Raw genomic sequence first — 20,469 nt, 5'->3', positions numbered from 1 at the left:
TCTTTTCTGCCCTGGAACTGTGAGGAGGGTCCCCCCTCTGCTGTGACTGCAAGTTCTGCTATTCTAGTGTTCCTCCTTGCACTAAGACTGCCACCCAGGATTGCGATCAGGATCCGTGTGTGGGCAAAACAACAGAGTCCTGCCTCAGTGCTAGTAAAAAGACCCCTGTAATCTCCTTCTGACCATTTCTTCAACTACCTTACCATTGGTGGGCTGAGAGCTCCAGAAGCAGCAGCTACCGCTACTGATTCAGTTACTCAGAGGCCTGCTCTGAGTATGCTGAGGCCTGGTCTGTGTTGGCATGGCCTGAGTAGGACTGCACTCCTCTCTTGCTCTGGTGCAACAGACCTTTCCTGCACACCTTCCAAGTTGTTTTGGGGCGGGAATTTGTTTCACTAGATTGTTTTGTGGATTTTGTGGCTCTAGAATTTGTTTAGAGTTATTTTTTAAAAGGTATTTGGAGGGGTTTGGGGGAGAGCTCACTCAACCATTTTGGCTCTACCTTCGTAAATACTTTTTCTTTTACCACTGACAAAAATTATGCCTAGAATTTTCTCTCTAGCCCCTGGAAACTCAGGGTTTTTTATTTTTAAGATACTGAGAATAGTTTCAGCTGGGCATTGAGATGTCTCTATATCTCACACAACTGCCATTTACATGCTATAAAATATTACGTCTTCTGCTTGGCTCTAGATTAAGAACATTAACCTTTCAGAAAAAGCAAAACAAACCAAAACAAAACAAAAATTACAATATCACCTAAACAACAGCCTTCCTTTATTGCTTGTCAACACCATTGACTGAAAAGTTTCATTGAATTTCTTAATCAGATCTTGCTGATGATCTGACATCACTGCAAATATTTTCACTTGCTCTTTGGCAAGAGTTGATACTTTGCCAAAGGCAAACCAGTAAGTCAGAAAATATCTGTTGGTGAGAGGCTAGGGGAAGAGACTATGACTGTTAGCCAATACAGTATGGTGCTGACAGGAGGAAAAAATAGAAGCCAAAATCATTTTAAAGGTCATTCTGTAGGCGGAACAAAAGACCTTAGACATCAATGAAAACATACTCTGAAGCACTAAAGATATTAGGATCCTAGTGTCTGAACATCCTGGAAATTAATCAATTGTTCCCCTGGAGCTAAACAGTGAGGAGATTTTTACATACCTTTACTCTACCCAATAGGCAACTTAAGTAAGCAAGTATTCAGCTCATTTACAGTATTATTGACTAAATTGGTAAAATTCAGGTGTGGCATAAGTAATGCACCATTTTTTTTTCTCATTGGGAATTGAATGAGCCATTGTCTATTCTTCTTATATTCTTTCCTTTTCTTTTCTTCCTTTTTCCTTGTTCCTTATTTTCAAATTCAAAATGCTAGACATAAGTTTAAAGTTCTTCATACACTATCTTATCAGAGAAAAGGGCTAATGTAAATTTAATACATAAAAATAAAATTACCAATAAATATAGTAAAATAAAGGTAAAAACATTGCTGTTAAATCTTTATGGATGCTCATAAATCAATTGCAAAAATACTTGATTATCATCCCTTCCTGACCTAAAGTAAAATTAATATCTCTCTGTCTCTGTCTCTGTCTGTCTCTGTCTCTCTCTGTCTCTCTCTCTCCCAACCTATACACTACTCTTGCTCTTTCTAGAACACCTTGACCCAAATCCACAAGGCAATGAAGGATTATGGAGCTAAGTCACAAGGGACAGAGGTCCCAGTTGGATGGTAGAGAACATCAGGGAAGCTGAGAGCAGAGCACTTGGCTAAAAATTTCTACCATGTGCTAGCTCTGGATATGTAGATAAGATGTTCTCTGGGGAATAGGTAGTGGCAACATCAACAAGATCAAGTGAGCATCAGGCTTGAGAACTTGGTAGCAATAAGCCCATTGAATAATCATACATCTAAGATTCTTAGTAGTGATTCGAGCACAAAACTATTCCACTCTCCTACATCATGCCCACATGTGAAGAGGAAATGTATTTCAAGAGAATAGGTTGTTGTTTTTTCCCCTTCAGGTAACTTTCTTTAAAGGCAGGGCTTTAAGCCTTTGGTGACTTTTTTTCAAAATCAGCATTACTAAAATACAAAGGAGAAATTAAAAATCTTTGGGGAATGATTTTTTAAAAGTTAATGATTTTTAACAAACTTTCTCTTAACTTAGAATTGTAGATATTTATGCCTTCTGTATGTATCAGAGGTTTCTGTTATAACTCTGTTCCTGAATAAAAAAGGAGGAAGAGATTGTGATGTCTGTAGCTTATGCCTTTGATGTTATCTGAAGAACACATAAAGAGTAGCACATTATCTCATGCATCTGGATTTTGCCAGATTAGTCAATTATATAATTTACCAAATTAGTTCATAAAATGAGGCCTTAAATGTCAGTTAACTAGGAAATACTATAATTACTGAGTGGTCTGATTGTAAAATGATACTATTGGCAACAACATTAGAAAATGACTAATGAAATAAAACAATTACAAATATCACTGAAATGTGTAGTTATCTCTCAGTCTCAGATCTCTTAAAAGTTAATGACATACAGTTTAACAACTAACATTCCATGTATTCTTTAGTCATTCTTCCTTGAGTGAAAACATGGGCATTAGTATACCACAGGCAAATACCTTGGAGAAATAGGCTTCAATAAACTTAGTTTCGAATGAGAATCAAGTTGATTATTTGTGCCTCCAGAAGACCTCATTTTATGAACTAGTTTGTTATGATAAATATAGGGCAGTCAAATTGGCCTTGCTACTGTTCCCCATACATGGTACTCCATTTTCTATCTCCATGACTTCATACTAGAAAAGTCCCTTATGTTTAGATTCTCTCACATTTGTTACCTTCCTCTCTTGGACTCCCTAGTCTTGTTCAAGACTCAGTTCAGATGCCACATTCTGTGTCTTTCTTGATCAACCCCAGATAATGGTAGCCTCCCTACCCACAACTTGTATCTACTTTGCATATACCTATTTTTGTATATACATGTTGTCTCCTCTAACAGAATAAAAGTTTCTTGAGGGTGGGGATTGTTTAACTTCTGTCTTTATATCCCTAGTCATAACATCTTTTACATCCTTCCTCTTCACCACCAGCCTAGACACTCATCACTTCTCACTTGGACTCCTTCCTCACAAAAAACCCCATATTTTTAACACAAATATTCTGCTTGTGATGGTGTGTGGTATGAATCTTGGATGATCACATTTTCAAAAGAAGCAAAGTTGTAGGTGAGCTAAAGGACAATGGAGAGATAAATGGTAAGCATAGACATTATAAAGCATATTTCCAGGGGTGACCTATGTTCAAGAAGTAGAATAAGGGACATTATTCAGGAAATGTATGATTTAACAAGTAAGTTTCCTTATCATGCTGTAAGAGAAAGGGGTGATGGATAGAGTATTGCACTAGAAATCCTACAACCACCACAACTACCAACAACAAAAACAATATTTTTTTTTAAAAGCCTAAAGGAAGACTTTCAGCATGTAAAGAAGATGTTGTAAGATCTCTAGGAGAAAATGGACATAAATCACTTAGGATGAACCGGTAGGGGTAAAGGAAAACAGGTATGCATACATTTCAGGTAGAAAGACAATTGGTAAAATATTGATGTAGAGCAATTTAACTGTATACAATGAGAGTTATACAACTTATACCCTTGTCACAGAAATACTATTATTGAGAATATACACTAAGAATGCAATTTCAAAAGAAACAAATAACTATACATAAAAATACATTTGTAGCATGTTATTTGTAATAATATAAGATAGGGAACTACTAATGTCCAGTGATTGAACAGGATGTGGCATACAAGTGTTATTGAGTATTATGTGTCATAAAAATACAAACATGAAAATATAAAGAAATGTGTAATGTATAAAAAGAATTGCAAAATAAAAAAGTATTAAAATAGCATACACACTGACATAAACTACATGAAAACCTATAAATCTATAAATACAAATGAAAAGGCCATAAAAAGGTAAATGGATGTTTTTAAATTTTCTCTATATATACATATAAATAGATGTAATCTACATATATATAAACTCTATATTTATGTATGTATTTATACACACATTTATACATGCATGTATATGTGTGTGTGTGTATACACATATACATACATGAATCTGTGTATGTGTGTGTGGACACACACATGCATACAGTATTTTAAATACAGAGCCATACAGTAGCTCTCTTTGTGGTGGCAAAGAACTAGAAGTTGTGGGGATGCCTATCAATTGGGGAATGGCTGAACAAGTTGCAGTATATGATCATGATGGAATACTACTATACTGTGAGAAATGATGAGCTCAATGATCTTAGAAAAATATTTATAGACTTACACAAAATAAAGAAGAGTGAAATGAGCAGAACCAAGAGAATGTTGTATACAATAATAGCAATGTTGTTTTAAAAACAACTTTGAGGAACTAAGTAATTTTGACTATTATAAAAACCCAAATTAATTACAAGGGACACATGAAGGAAGATGATATCTTCATCCAGAGAAAGAACTGATAAATATAAGTATGTATAGAATGATTTCACATATATACATACATATATACACACATACACATATACATACATATTTGTGTCTAATGGTAGCCATCTTTAAGGTAATTTTGTATTATGCCCAAGAAATTATATAAATATATATGATAACTTTCAAGAATATGTATGCCAGGAAAAAGAAGTGTGCTTGTCTTCTAGGGACAGTGAGGGTTTACAGATGGAGAGCTAGAGTGTTGCAATCATAACTACAGTATATTAAATGAAGGAACCAGTATGTTGGGGACAGAATCTAAGAAGGACACAGAGAAAGATTGGGGCATGTACTCACAGACTGAGAAGGCATGGATGAGTTGTAATTTGCAATAATGAAGGGAGGAACCATTTAAATAAGATTACAAAGTTCGATTAGTTTTAAATACAGGTTGTCTCAAAAGTTTTAGTTTAGTTTTAAGTTTTACTAGCTTTACTAGTTTAAAGCTGAACTAAGACTTTTGGAACATCATCTGTATGTTTCTATGGGAAGGAGTATTATGTTCATGATAAAATTCTTTTTAAAAAGTAGGTACTTAGGCTATATCTACAATTTCAAATCCTACTTTCAAAATTATCTGTTTCCTACTTAGTGAAACAAAAAATACATTGACATGGAAGTTCTAGCCCTAACTATACCACTAGCTAGTTTGGGCAAGTCACAACCTCTCTGGGTCTCAATTTGTTTATATATATATAAAATGATTTGTCTGATATTCAGAATATATGTAGAAAAAAGTACAAATCCTAAACCAGTTCTCAAAAGAATTATAAACTATTAATAACCAAATTAGCAATAATAAGAGAAATAAAAATCAAAACAATTCCAAGATTTCATCTCACATCTAGTAAATTGATAAAGATGTCAAGATGGGAAAGATAGGCACATCCATATATCATTGGTGGAACTGTGAATTGGCCAACAGTTTTGAAAAGCAATTTGGAATTATGCTCAGACAGTGACTAAAATGACCATACCTTTTGATCTAGAAGAACACCTATTGGAAATATACTCCCAGTGAGGTCAAAGATAAGAAGTAAGGTCCAACATGTACCAAAATAAAAACAGCAAGACTTTTTCTAGTAGCAAAGAACCAGACACAAAATAGATGATCTTTGATTGGGGAATGCTTAAACTGCCTATGGTTCGTAAATGTGAGAGAATATTATTGTCTTGTATGAAATGATGAATACAAAGAATACTTGGGAAGACTTATATGAGCTGGTACAAAGTTAGTAGGCAGAACCAGGAAAACAATTGAAAACAAAGAAAAAAATTAAATTGAAAAAATAACTAAATTGGAACTGAATGCTATATAATTAAAATGACCAAACATATCCCTGAAAAAAAGGTAGAATGTATCTCCATCCATTATTTACAGGTTGATGACCATAAATTTAGCACACTGAATATACTTTTGGACATCATTGATGGATAGTTTTGCTGAATTATTAATTTTTCTTTTTCATTCTTCCTTTCTTCCTTCCTTCCTTCCTTTACTAAAAGGGATGGTTTTTGATAGAATATTGGATAATTATTTTGACTTTTTATTTATTCCAGGATTGATCAACATATTAGGTCTTCTGAGAAAAAAAACGATGACAACATAAAAAATCTCAAAGATAGGATACTGCATTTTAGGAAGTCCGGTAGATTTCTAGGATTTCTAGTGCCTGCAGTAAATATGATTGGAGGGAAAAAAAGGAGGGAAGATAGGAAACAAGCATTTATTAAGTGTCTACTATCTGCCAGGTATCTTTACAAACATTATCTCATTTAATCCTCATAACAATGATGTGAAATAGGTGCTATTATTAACCCCATTTTACAACTGAAAAAAATGGAGGCAGACAGAAGTTGAGTGATTTGCCCACTCGGCTATTAAATTTTTATTTGCACTCAGGTGACCCTGACTACAGTCTCAGCACTCTATTTACTGCACCACATAGCTGCACCTTAGTTACCATGTTAGCAGGGAAACTAAGCCAATCTGCCCTAGTCAACAACACATATAATAGGATAGGTGGTAACTCATCCTTCAAGGTCCAGCCCTAGTTCCTGAAACATAGCTAATGACCTCCATTACTTGGGAGGAAGAAAAAGAAGTATGCAGGGGCATTTAGGGTTAGTGGGGGAAGGTGGTGCCTGGTGAGGATATTGCCACATCAAAGAAATGACTGCTGAAGGAAGGAAGCATCCCCATCCTCCACCCCCCGATGTTAATATCCTGGAACAATGCCTTCTATCACGGTGCAGTGAAAAAAGACATGTTATTTAGAACCGCAATACTGGTGTTCGTTTTCTAGTTCTAGCACTGACATTTAACATCATTGAGTCTCAGTGTCATCTTCTGTAAAAGGAAAGCAATTAATGACTTGTTGTTTTGTTTTGAGAAAAAAACTTTATTAACCTTAAAGGGTTAGTAAAGCCATAAGTCTCATACTTCATGCCTCTAAACATACCCTCCACAGTGATATTTTCCTTCCATTCACATTCCCTCACATACCCAGGGAACATGACATGTTACCAGGAAACACAAATGGCTAAGATAAGCTCATGCTCTTGGGGCAGCTGGATGGTACAATGGATAGAGTGCCAGGCCTGGAGTCAAGAAGACTCATCTCCCCGAGTTCAAATCTAGCTTTATGCACCTAACTTTGTGGCCATGGGCAAAGCCACTTAATACTGCTTCAGTTTCCTAATCTGTAAAATGACCTGAGGAAGGAGATGGTTAATTACTCCTGTATCTTTTCTAAGAAGCCCCAAATGGGGTCATAAAGAGTTGGACATGACTGCAAAACAACTGAACAACAACAGCTCATGTTGGCAGCCTCTCTCCTGAAAGCCTTCTCTACAATCAACCCTGCTGCTTTTACCCCTACACAGTTGCCTATGTCTTTTGGTGATGTTGTTTGCCTGTGAGCTGCCTTCTTCACTGGGCTGGGTCCTCTACTGCTTTGTGCTCTCTGCTACATGTCACCATGGTTATACCTTCTAATACCTTCTACTTGTCTGCAGCTCCTATGAAGACTTTTCACTGGCCACATGTGTCTCCTACGTATGTACCCCTCCATTCATGTTCTCTGGTCAGGTATTTTCACTGTATGTGAGAAGTGTCTGTTGGTTGTTTTCAGCTCACAGAGGCTGTTTCAGCTTTGTGGAGGTTAATAATGACAATGGCTACTATATATGCAAGTTGTGATGTTCACAACACTGTTATTATAAGTGCTATAACAGTACATAAGTGCTATCTCATTTAACTGAGGAAGAAACTGAGGCTTAGAGACACGAAATAAATTTCCCCTAGTACAATTACAACTAGTAATTGTTTAAGGCATGATTCAAACTCAGATCTTTCTGAGTTCTAATCCAACACTACTTAACTAACCCAAGACTAACCTGGGCCCAAACTCAAACTTTAACCCTAATCCCTGATGTAGACTTCCAGCTATCTAGAAAAGGCATTTAAATCTGTATTTTGCCTGGCCTCAGACGCTTATTAATTGTGTGACCCTGGGCAAGTCAATTAACCCTGTTTGCCTCAGTTCCCCATATGTAAAATGAGCTGGAGAAGGAAATGGCAACCCACTCCAGTATTTCTGCCAAGAAAACCCCAAATGGGGTCAAAAGAGTTAGACACAATTGAAAATGAAACAACAACATAGGGCTGCTAGGTGGCACAGTAGATAAGAGTACTGGGCTTAGAATCAGGAAGACATCTCCCTGGGTTCAAATCTGGCCTCAGACACTTACTAGCTATGTGACCCTGGACAAAGTCACTTAACTCTGTTTACCTCAGTTTCCTCATCTGTAAAATGAGCTAGAGAAGGAAATGGCAAACTACTCCTGTATCTTTGCAAAGAAAACCCCAAATGAGGTCACAAAGGGTTACACGTGGCTGAAACAACTGAACAACAACAATGAGTGTAAAAGTAGGGGTCAACTGAATGTATCTTACATAATTCCTCTAATATCTTAACCCAGTAAGGACACATATTAATCAAAGACTTTACTGTGAGGAGGTGGGAGGGTGGGGAGAGTCCTTGATGAACTGGAGTCATGTTGTATAGGAAGTGTATTTTGGATTGCCTGAAGAATTTTGTTCCTGTCCTGTGGGTCATCTATAAAATATTGAGTCAATTCGGGCTAGAGAGATTTGTGTCTGGTGATAGAAAAAAAAGAGAGCCCCATATTAAAAAAAGAAATTTATGGTGGGGAAGAGGAAGAGAACTTCAGTCTTATCCTGGGCCTGCTCTCCTTCTGCCCCCCACTTTGACTATCAAAGTACTTTTTGTACTTCATGGGGGGTCTAGAGAATTTTGGACTTCTCATTTTCATACCAGCATATGAACTGAATAACCGCAACAGTGTCTGCATTGGGAACCAAGAAGAGACTGGTTGAGAAAAACAAAGCAGATTCAAGGCTCTTCAAAGAGCTTAGCAGAAAAACAACACTATAACTAAGATGGACATCTTGAGGACTAAAACAAAAGCACTTCCAGGAGCTGCACATTACCTCTTGGCAATATGTGCTCTGAACTTGAGCCTATTTTCCCCTGGACTCTGTGTGTACTTGTGGGAGAGTGCATTAGAGACTTTTGGAATTTTTGTACCAACTATTACTATAACACCTTAGAAAATACTTCTTTATAAAAGCATATTGTCCCATTATCTAATTGATTTGGTGGGAAGCATACTGGTGGGGGCTTTTGAGTTATACAGAATTTGACCAATACTTTCTAGAACCTCAGGCTGAATTCAAGAACCCTCAGAAACCTAGCAGCTGTGCTCTTGGGACCCTTTCTGCTAGTGAAAGTTGAGACTGGTGTAATAAATCCAAAATCCATATGTGCCACATCAAAAGAAATCACAAGATAAAAAAGGTACTAATTTGAAAAGAAAGAAAAACATGTTATATCATTCTTGTTATGTCACTTTGTATATATTTTCTACATGCATGTTATACCCTCCAATAGAACATAATCTCTTGAATACAAGGAATGTTCCATTCCTTGTCTTTATGTAAACAATGTTTGCTTGTTGTTGTTTTTTTTTCAGTGCCTATCACACAGCAGGAGCTTAAATCCTTGTGGATAAACTAATTCCCTGGATGTTCCACTTTCATTATCAACAGATTTCTATCTATGTTTTCTAATTTATTAATGTCCTTCCTCAAATGTTAAACTAAGATAATACTCCAAATATATCTACATTCAGCCTAAATCTCAGACTTGTTGAAAAAATATTTAGTACTATAGGTGATTATTAAATCTTTCAGATCTTTTGAGGCTTTTTATGGTGTATTTAGCACTAACTCGAAGCAAAACTGAGAAATAAGTGAAGTTTTGTCAGTGGCCTGCCCCAACTTCTCATTTTCCTGGCCTTTTTTATACTTCCTCCTTCCTATCTTCTTGCTTCCAAAATAATAGTGCCCTAATGACCCCCATCTAAAAGACCTTTCTAGATAAATCTATTCATACTAAAATATCACTGGCTAGTAAGGTTTAATGTTTCCTCTTTTGGAGAGATATCTACATTTTATTCAAAGGTAAGGATTTAAACGATAGGAATGAATCCCTAATTATGAAATTTGATAGATAGTAAGGGAGGTATCATACTATAAAATGGTTACCTATCCATAAAGCAGACCCAAAGTTCAAGGCACTAAAGTTATACTACAGATAAAAAAGGCAACAAATCTTTGGGGAATGATAGACATAGGGATTAATGAAGTACAGTGCATGCATAAGTACATACATACACAAGTACAGTGACATACACAGTATGTCAATGAATGAAGGAAAGCATGAATTCCCCTTTTTAAAACATTTGTTCAAACTTTTGTTCCAAAATAAATTTCAAAAAAATTCCCACGTTAAATGGGAAGTGCTACAATAAATGCCTCTGGCATGATAACTAAGTCATTCCTTGGTAGTAAGTTCAGTGCAAAATTCATCAGGTCAGCAAGACTCCATATGTTCCAGTGAGTTGACTATTGAGGCGTATAGATCCCAATACACAAAAACATTTTCCAATATCTTTTTCACATTTTGCATTTAGTTAACACAATATTTATGCACTTATGCATCCCAGCTTCCTGTTAATGTTTACAGGAGTCTGACTTCTGCCCCACAGGCCTGAGAACCAGACTGAATCTACGCACCTACTAACATTCCATAGTTTGTTTGTTCTTTTTTTTTTATTATTGGTTTCAATCCATTCTATTAGAATCATAGAACATTAGAACTGAAAGCAAATGTGAAGGCCATCTAATCCAACCCTCCTCGTTTTACACACGAGGAAAGTAAAGCACTTAAAACTCAAGTTCATGTAACTTGTCCAAGATCCCACAATTAACTAATGCTCGCATCTAGACCAGAAATCCAGTGTCTTGATTCCCAGTGAGGGGTAATTTCTATTGTACCAAGCTGTCCCTATGAAAAGAGTTTCTGAAAATACATCTAAAATATTTTGGAAGTCTGTGTTGAGTAAAAACATGAACTGGGATCATTTGGGAAATTAAAAATAATAATAATAATAATAAATTGATATTTATATAGTGCTTACTATGTGACGGGCGCTATGCTAAGTACTTTACAACTATTATTGCATTTGATCTTCATGACAACCCTTGGACGTAGGTGTTATTATTATACTTCTTTTTAATATGAGGAAACTAAGGGGAATAGAGGTTAAGGTAGCTAGTTGCCCAGGGTCACACAACTTAGTAAGTATCTGAAGCTGAATTTGAACTAAGGTCTTCCTGACTCCAGGCCTAGTCCTCTGTCTCCTAGATACCCCAAATAAAGAATAGAAACAACCAAACCATTTAGCATATGTGATTCGTGTCATTCTTGCTCTGGGAATGATATTTATGGATCATCTGTGTGACCTTAGGCAAGCCACTTAACCCTGTTTGCCTCAGTTTCCTCACTTGTAAAATAAGCTGGAGAACAAAATGGCAAACTATTCTAATACCTTTGCCAAGAAAACCCCAAATGGGATCAGGAAGAGTTGGATGTGACTAAATAATTACTGAACAACAACATATTCACATGTATACACATATATTTCAAAGTCAATATTTATATTATACATACATATACATACATACATACATACATACATACACATACATACATACATACATACATACATACATACATACATACCTTTCTGTATGGTAAATTTTGAGAAAACTATCTCCCAAGCTCTTATAGTGGTTTGAATCAGTTGTCCCTCTCTGAATCTGGAACCTAGAAAGCAAAAATAACAGCAAAAACACCCATAAATTTACAGTTTAATGTTACACTAAATGGCCTTTGCAAATTTCAGAGTGCTAAGGAATTCAGTTTTTAAGATAATTAGATTATCCTTATTTTGTCTTTTGCTACAATTATATTTCTTTCTCCAATCTTTTCTCCTATTTTCATATCCTAAATTATAATATTAGGCTGAGACATAGTGCCGATTAAAGAAAGAACATTGTTTAACTGATTTTCAATAAATTTAATAAACATTTATTTAGTGCCTACTTTGTGTGAGGCACTGTGCTAAGTGCTGGAGATAAAAATAAGAAAAAGAAAGATAGCCCCTGTCCTCAAGGAGTTTACAATCTAACAGGTGAAGACAACGCACAAAAGGAAGCTGGAAAGGGGAGGTTGTACCTGGCATGGAGGCAGCTGCAGATGCAAAGTGGAGTGAACTGCAAAGTCCAAATGCTGCCTTCTATAAAGGACAGCTTTGGGAGTTTAGTGCTCCTCCCTCCAGCTTTCCAATCAGAGGGGAGAGAAGGCTGAGGGAGATGGGAAGGAGTTGAGTTTGCATCATGGTGGTGAGATACAGAGCAAGATAGATGATCTCCAGAGGGATTAGAGCAAAAGCAAAGAGTAGAATTTATGAAGTGGTAAATTTTGGTATAATAACAAGAAAAACTACTTAGAATTAAAGGTGTTGGATGACTAATGTGAACATATGTTTAATATGATTGTACATATATAGCTTATATCAGATTGTATGCTGTCTTGGGGAGGGAGGAACAGAAAGAGGGGGAGAAAATTTAGAACTCAAAATCTTACAGAAGTGAATGTTAAAAACTAAAAACAAATAAATAAAATTTAGAAAAAGAGAATTAGAGATGTTAGGTTCAAACTCACTGATTGGCTTCAAGAGGCCAGATAATATCTTATCAGGTAAATTGTAGCAGAGATTTCTTTGGGGTATGAATTGGACTGAAATCTCTTCTAACTCTAAAATTCTAGGATTCTGCAATTTTGAGAAAAATATTCAACATCATCCTTAATGGCATTAAGACATGCTTTAGAAGAGCCATAATACTGACTCTGTTAAACCTTCTGCTTAGACCTCAGGTTTTTGGGTTTTTTTTCAAATATTCAGCAGAGCATCAAGGTCTCCTTCAGGATAATTGGTTTAGTTGCTTCCTGCCAGGTTAAACACTTCCTTGATTAGCTTGCTTTCAGGATCTCAACAGTGAACATAAAGTGTCCTCTCAGGGACCTAACCTAACAAATACTTTTCTCAAAACACTTTGGACACCACAAAAGACTTCTAGTTTCTGATTATTTGGGTCGGTGCATACTGGGTGAAGATATTCTTCATCAGGATGTTGCTATACTCTTCTGCTCCTCTTCTTAAAAAGAAGTCTGTTCATATTAGCACCAAAGTTTTGTTGCTGCTTACAATGCTCCAGTAAAGCAGCTTTGGATGATGGCACTCTCTTTGGAATATTTCAGACTAAGGTCTTATACTTCTTAATTATATTTACAGCCATGCAGAGCCCAAAAGAGAAAGAGTGATCAGTATAGCAGGTTCCATACTGAGTCCAATGCATCCCAAATTTATCCTTTTGCTGGTGTAGTTTTCAGGGGAAGGTAGAACCCTCTACTGGAAAAGATAGGGAAAGCTTTTTTGACTATTGAGGGATTACACTTGATCTGACCCATCACCACTAGCTATTGTCCTATATTTCTCTTTCTTTTTGTGGATAAACTCCTTGAGAAAGTCATATATAATTCATCTCTCCACTTCCTTTACTCTCATTCTCTTTTGAACTCTGTAATCTGGCATTTAACTTCATAATTCAACTGAAACGGCTATCTTCAAAATTACCAATGATCTCTTAAAAATAATTATTATTTATTTTAAGATGTCATTTTATTTTTCCCAATTACGTCAAGACAATCTTCAGCATTCATTTTTACAGTATTTTTGAGTTCCAAATTTTTCTCCCTCCTTCCCCTCCTTTCTTCCTAAAATGGTAGGCAGTTTGACATAGGTTATACATGTGCTATCATGTAAAACATATTTCCATATTAATCACAGGTGTGAAAGAAGAAACAGAGCAAAAGGAATAAAAACACAAAAAAAGGATAAAGTAAGTAAAAAAAAAAAGTATGCTTCGATCTGCATTCAAAGTCCGTCAGTTCCTTATCAGGATGTTGGTAGTTTTTTCCTTCCTGAATCTACTGTACTTGTCTTGGATCATTGTGCTTCTGAGAAGAGCTGAGTTATTCACAGTTGATCATCACACAATGCTGCTCATACTGGATATAATGTTTTCCTGGTTCTGTTCATTTCACTTTGCATCAGTTTGTACAATTCTTTCCAGGTTTTTCTGAAGTCTGCCTGCTCATCATTTCTTATTGCTAACAGTATTCCACTACATTCATATACCACATCGTGTTCAGCCATTCCCCAATTGATGGGCATCCTCTCAGTTTCCAATATTTTGCCACCATGAAAGGGGCTGCTATAAATATTTTTGCACATGTAAGTCCTTTTCTTTTTTATGATTTCTTTTGGATAAAGACCTAGTAGTGGTAATACTGAATCAAAGGTTTGGGCAGTTTGGTTGCCCTTTGGACACAGTTTCAAATTGCTCTCCAGAATGGTTGGATCAGTTCACAACTCCACCACCAGTGCATCAGTGTCCCAATTTTCCTACATCCTCTCCAACATTTATTATTTTCCTTTTTTGTCATGTTAGCCAATTTGACAGATGTGAGGTGGTACCTCACAGTTGTTTTAATTTTCATTTTTCTAATCAAAAGTGATTTAGAGCACTTCTTAATATGCCTATAGATAATTTTGATTTCTTCATCTGAAAATTGCCTGTTCATATCCTTTGACCATTTATCAATTGGGGAACAACTTGTATTCTTATAAATTTGACTCAGTTCTCTATATATTTGAGAAATGGGGCCTTTATCAGAGATACTTGCTCATCTTTCTGTTTTCCTTCTAATCTTGGTTGCACTGGTTTTACACTGGTTTACAAAAGCTTTTTAATTTAATGTAATCAAAGACAAGAGTCTGGGCAACAGGGCAACAGGCCCATGGGTGACCCCTGTGTCTGGTGCTGTGCTGAAGGTGTGGTGTTGGGGGTGGTTGGTACTGCTGGGGACCATCGGGTTCTGACAGCTTACCTGGTGCTGAGCCAGGATCCTAGTGCTAGTGTCTAGAGTGTGCTGAGACTGGTGGGGTATTTCTGTGTTTACCTGGGACTACAGTGAAGAACGTGGAAGTCTGACTACTGGAAGCTGCCTGTTTGTACAGAGCTACGCTGAAGCATATGAAGATCTGACAGCTGGAGGCTGACCAGTTGCCTATGGCTTAGGCTAAGGCATGGTGCAGGGTCCTGATGTTGGTATTTGCTTGCTCCACCATAGTGGGGTCAGGTTTTCCCACTGGTATGCTGGGGTGGGGCTTGCTGTTGTTTACTGGGATGCTTCCTGTCCTGGATTGTGCTCCCCTTTTACCCCAGTGAGACAAACCTTTCCTGTGAATCTTCTGGGTTTCTTGAACTAAAAGATTGTTTCACCTCATCTCTTCACTGTTCTACTGTTCCAGGGTTTGTCTAGGGGCACTATTTTGTGGTTGTTTGGAGGTGAATATGGGAGAGTTATGCTAATTTACTGCCTACTCCATCATTGTGGCTCTTGGAAGTCTCTTCAGGTCTATTTACATATTTTAAATATTCTTTTCTTTTTAAATTTTGAGTTCCAAATTCTCTCCCTCCCTCCTACCCCTCCCTCATTTATTGAGAGGGCAGGCAATATGACATCAATTAGACTTGTGAAATCTTGCAAAACATTTCTATATTAGCCATATCACAAAAAAGTAAAATAAAATAAAGGAATGAGAAAATTATACTTCAATTTGTACTCAGAGCTGATAACTTCTCTTTCTGGAGGTGGATAGCATTATATCATCATGAGTCCTTTGGCATTATCTTGTATCACTGTATAGATCAAAATAGCCAAGTCTTTCACAGTTGATAATCACTGCAACATTGCTGTTATGTGCATGATGATATTCCAGTTCTCCTCACTTTACTTTGCAATGGTTCATATAAGTGTTGCCATATTTTTTCTGAACTCCTCCTTCATCATTTCGTATAGCACAATAGCATTCCATCACCATCATATACCACAACTTGTTCAGTCATTTCCCAACTGATAAGCAACCCCAATTTCCAATTCTTTGCCACCACAAACGGAGCTGTTATAAATAATTTTGTACAGATAGGTCTTTTTCCTTTTCCTTTGTTATCTTTAGGTTACAGACCTAGTGATGGGGGCAGCTAGGTGGCACAGTGGATAGAGCATCGGCCTTGGAGTCAGGAGGACCTGGGTTCAAATCCAACCTCAGACCAAACACTTGACACTTACTAGCTGTGTAACCCTGAGCAAGTCACTTAACCCCAGTTGCCTAAAAAAAATACAGATCTAGTGATGGTATTGCTGTGTCAAAGAGTAGGTATAGTTTTATAGCCATTTGATGACGGTTCTAAATTTTTCTCTAGCATGGCTGGATCAGTTTACAACTCCTAGTGCATCAGTGTAATTATTTTTCCTCATCCCCTCCAGCATTTGTCATTTTTTATAACTGTGAGGTGATATCTCAGAGTTGTTTTCTTTTGGATTTCTCTAATCAATAGTGACTTGGGGCATTTTTCCTATAGATATAATTTTGATTTTTTTCTTCTAAAAACTATCTGTTCATATTCTTTGACCATTTATCAATTGGGGGAATGGCTCTTATTTTTATAAATTTGACTCAATTCCTTATATATTTGAGAAATGAGACCTTTATCAAAAAAACTTGTAAATTTGTTTTACATATTACTTCACAGTCTATGGTGCCTTTTAGCAAAGTGTGGTTTCCTTGATTATCTATCTTAATTAGGTATATTTTTGCTTTTGCTTTGTTTGAGATTGTGATTGTTACTTCTGTCTTTATTTCAGCTGAAACATAATGGATTCTGCTCCAGCCCTTTATTTTAAATCTGTGTGTGTTTCTATTTCAAGTGTTTGTCTTACAAAGAGCATATTGTTAGATTTTGGTTTCTAATCCATTCTGTTATCTGCTTCCATTTAATAAGTGAGCTCATCCTTTTCACATTTACAGTTATGTTACTATGTATTTCTCTCCATCCTATTTTCTTCTGTTTATCCTTCTTTCTCTCTTTTTTATCTTGTCTTTCCTCTAAAGTCTCTTTTGCTTCTGTGCACTGCCTCCTTTTCATCATCCCCCCTTTCATTTCTCTTATCCCCTTCCCTTCTTAGTTCCCTACAGGGTAAGATAGATTTCTATATCCAACTAAAAGTACACACACACACACACATACACACACATTCATTCTTTCCTCTCTGAAGTAATTTCAATGAGAGTGAGGTTCAAGCATTGCCCACCCCACCACCCCCACCTTCCCTTCCACTTTAAAAGCTCTTTGTTGTGGAGTTAATCTCTTTTTTACATATGAAGATAATTTATTATGTTGTTTTCAGAGAAGGCAATTTAACCTACAGCATAAAGTAAAAATGGATTATCAAGATGCTTTGTAAACAAGGTCTTAGTGTTCAAATTAAAATTTTAAAAAATTAGTTTGGAAGAAAATCATATTATTAGCAATGAACTTCTAATTGTTAAATTCAAAGACTTTTTTCTAATGCCACATACTCAACACTGTGTACTTGCAAAAGTATAGAATTTGAAGTCAGAAGACCTGAGTTTGAATGCTAACTCAGACACTTAGTAGTTACACAACTGTAGGCAAGTTGCTTGACATCTCCGAGCTTTTTTTTTTTTCTTAGATCAGGGATTATTTAATTTTATTTTATTTGGCTGGGGGTGAAGTGGGGAGTCTTTGTATTCTGAATACCTAGCACATTTCTTGGAGCAAAGTAGGTGCTAAATAAATACTTGTGGATTGAGGTAAAAACTTTTATTACCTAACTCACAAGGTTGTAGTAATGAAAGTGCTTTGTACTCCTTAAAGACACAATGTATCTGAGGTCAGAGCCAAGATGGTAGAGTAAAAGCAGTGACTTGCTTGAACTCTTCCCCAAACCTCTCCAAATACCTATAAAAAATGGCTCTAAACAAATTCTAAAGCAGTAGAATCCACAAAAAGACAGTGAAACAAATTTCCAGCCAAAGAAAGTCAGGATGGTTCATCAGAAAGGTATATTGTGCCAGGCAGGAAGAGGAACACAGTTTGGCATGGGTGCACAGGCCACAGTGAACCTGGAGCAGGCCTCAGAGGACTGAATCTCAGGCAGCTGTGGTGGTTTCCAGACTTCTCAACCCATGAAGGCCAAAGACAACTTAGAAGGTCAGCGGGAAAAGTCTGTTTTTGCAGTGGCGAGAGAGAAGCATAGTGGGGTTCTAGCCCCATTCCCCAAGCTTGACCTTGGGGCAGCGGCTGCCTCCTGAGCTTCCAGCCCACAGACTGAGGGGGAATCGAGTGGCTGATCAGAGGCGGATTGCAGGGATCTCTCTGCCGGTGCAGGATTCTCTTGCTTTGCATGTGCTTGGATCTGGGTCACAGTTCTGGGTGGTGGTCCTGGGGTGAGGGGGAATGCTGGCATGGTGGAGCTTGTAGTGGCTGTGGAGGGGAAATCCTCACAGTTCCAAGACAGAAAAGTGTGCTTGTGATCACTCATAGAGCAGAACACAGAACAGGAAAGGAATAAACACCTCGCCCTTGATCACAGCTCCTGGGAAGAACTGAACATTTACAGGTCCCTAGAAGTATCTCTGAAAACAGCTGCACAAAATCCCTGAAGCTTGGGACAGTACATTCTCCACACTGGAAATAGACCCCTACCTTAACAAAGAGTTTATAACTCAAGTAATTGGCCAGGATCATGAGCAAGCAGCACACAGAGTCAGACTATATTGTCTTACTTTGGTGACAAAGAAGATCAAAACATACAACCAGAAGAAGACAATGAAGCCAAAGCTCCTACATCCAAAGCCTCCAAGAAAAATATGAATTGGTCCTAGGCTATGGAAGAGCTCAAAAAGGATTTTGAGAAGCCAGTAAGAGAAGTAGAGGAAACACTGAGAGTGATGCTAAAGGAGACCCAAAAAAAATACTGAAGAAAATAACACCTTAAAAAATAGCCTAACCCAAATGGCAAAAAAGGTCAAAAAAGCCAATGAGGAATGCCCTAAAAACCAAAATTGGCCAAATGAAAAAGGAAGTCCGAAAGCTTACTGAAGAAAATACTTCCTTAAAAATTAGAATGGAGAAATTGGAAGCTAGTGACAATTTGAGAAATCAAGGCACTGTAACACTAATCTAAAAGAATGAAAAAATAGAAGAGAATGTAAAATATCTCATTGGAAAAACAACTGACCTGGAAAATACATCCAGGAGAGAGAACTTAAAAATTACTGGAGTATCTGAAAGCCATGAGAAAAAAAAAAGAGCCTAGACATCATCTTTCAAGAAATTATCAAGGAAAACTGCCCTGAGATTTTAGAACCAGAGGGCAAAATAGAAATTGAAAGAATCCACCAATCACCTCCTGACAGAAATCCCCAAAGGAAAACTCCTAGGAACATAGTAGACAAATTCCAGAATTCTCAGGTCAAGGAGCAAATATTGCAAGCAGCCAGAAAGAAGCAATTCAAGTATTGTGGAAACACAATCAGGATAACACAAGATTTAGCAGCTTCCACATTAAGGGTCTGGAGGGCATGGAGTATGATATTCCAGAGGGCAAAGGAGATAGGACTGCAACCAAGAATCACCTACCCAGCAAAACTGAGTATAATCCTTCAGGGTAAAAATGGTCATTCAATGAAATAGGGTACTTTCAAGCATTCCTGGGGAAAAGACCAGAACTGAATAGAAAATTTGACTTTCAAATACAAGACTCAAGTGAAACACTGAAGAGGTAAACAGGAAAGTGAAATCATAAGAGACTTATTAAGGTTGATCTGTTTACATTCCTGCATGGAAAGATGATATTTGTAACTCATGAAACATTTGTCAGTATTAGGGTAATGGGAGGGAAAAAATTATATGTATGTATAGATAGATAGATAGAGGGTACAGGGTGAGTTGAAGATGAAGGGGTGATATCTGGAAAAGAAAATTAAGGGGTGGGAGAAAGAGAAAGGGAGAAGTAGAATGGGGTAAATTATCTCACATGAAACAGACAAGAAAAGGCTTTTACAGTGGAGGGGAAAAGGGGGAAGGTGAGAGGGAATGAGTGAATCTTATTCTCATAGGATTTGGCTTAAGGAGGAAATGGCATACACAATAGGGTATGGAAATCTATCTTACCCTATTGTAATATTAATAAGGGGGGAAGGGGACAAGAGAGCAGGGGGTTGATAGAGGGGAGGGCAGATTGGGAGAGGGGATAATCAAAAGCAAACCCTTCTGAGGAAGGACAGGGTCAAAAGAGAGAATAGAATAAATGGGGGGTAGGATAGGATGAAGGGAAATATACTTAGTTTTTAATGACAGAACTACTGTGGAAGTGTTTTGCGTGAGTACACATCTATAACCTGTATTGAGATGCTTGCCTTTTCAATGAGGGTGGGTGGGGAGGGAGAAAGGGAGAAAATT

The 20,469-nt window shown here is 37.0% G+C and overlaps 1 protein-coding gene across 1 annotated transcript in view; it reads right to left on the bottom strand.

Annotated features, from left to right (window-relative positions):
* SLC25A21 (solute carrier family 25 member 21) overlaps positions 1–20,469 on the bottom strand; it is a 704,781-nt gene that overhangs the window by 187,434 nt on the left and 496,878 nt on the right. Inside the window, exon 3 of the mRNA XM_027847443.1 lies at positions 11,753–11,836. Within this exon, the coding sequence (XP_027703244.1) occupies positions 11,753–11,836 (84 nt within the window). The remainder of the gene's footprint in view (positions 1–11,752; positions 11,837–20,469) is intronic.

The sequence above is a fragment of the Vombatus ursinus genome, unplaced genomic scaffold (genome assembly GCF_900497805.2).
Source record: "Vombatus ursinus unplaced genomic scaffold, bare-nosed wombat genome assembly UNPS02015406.1, whole genome shotgun sequence".
NCBI classification, from domain to species: domain Eukaryota; kingdom Metazoa; phylum Chordata; class Mammalia; order Diprotodontia; family Vombatidae; genus Vombatus; species Vombatus ursinus.
This window is presented reverse-complemented; position numbering and strand designations above follow the sequence as displayed.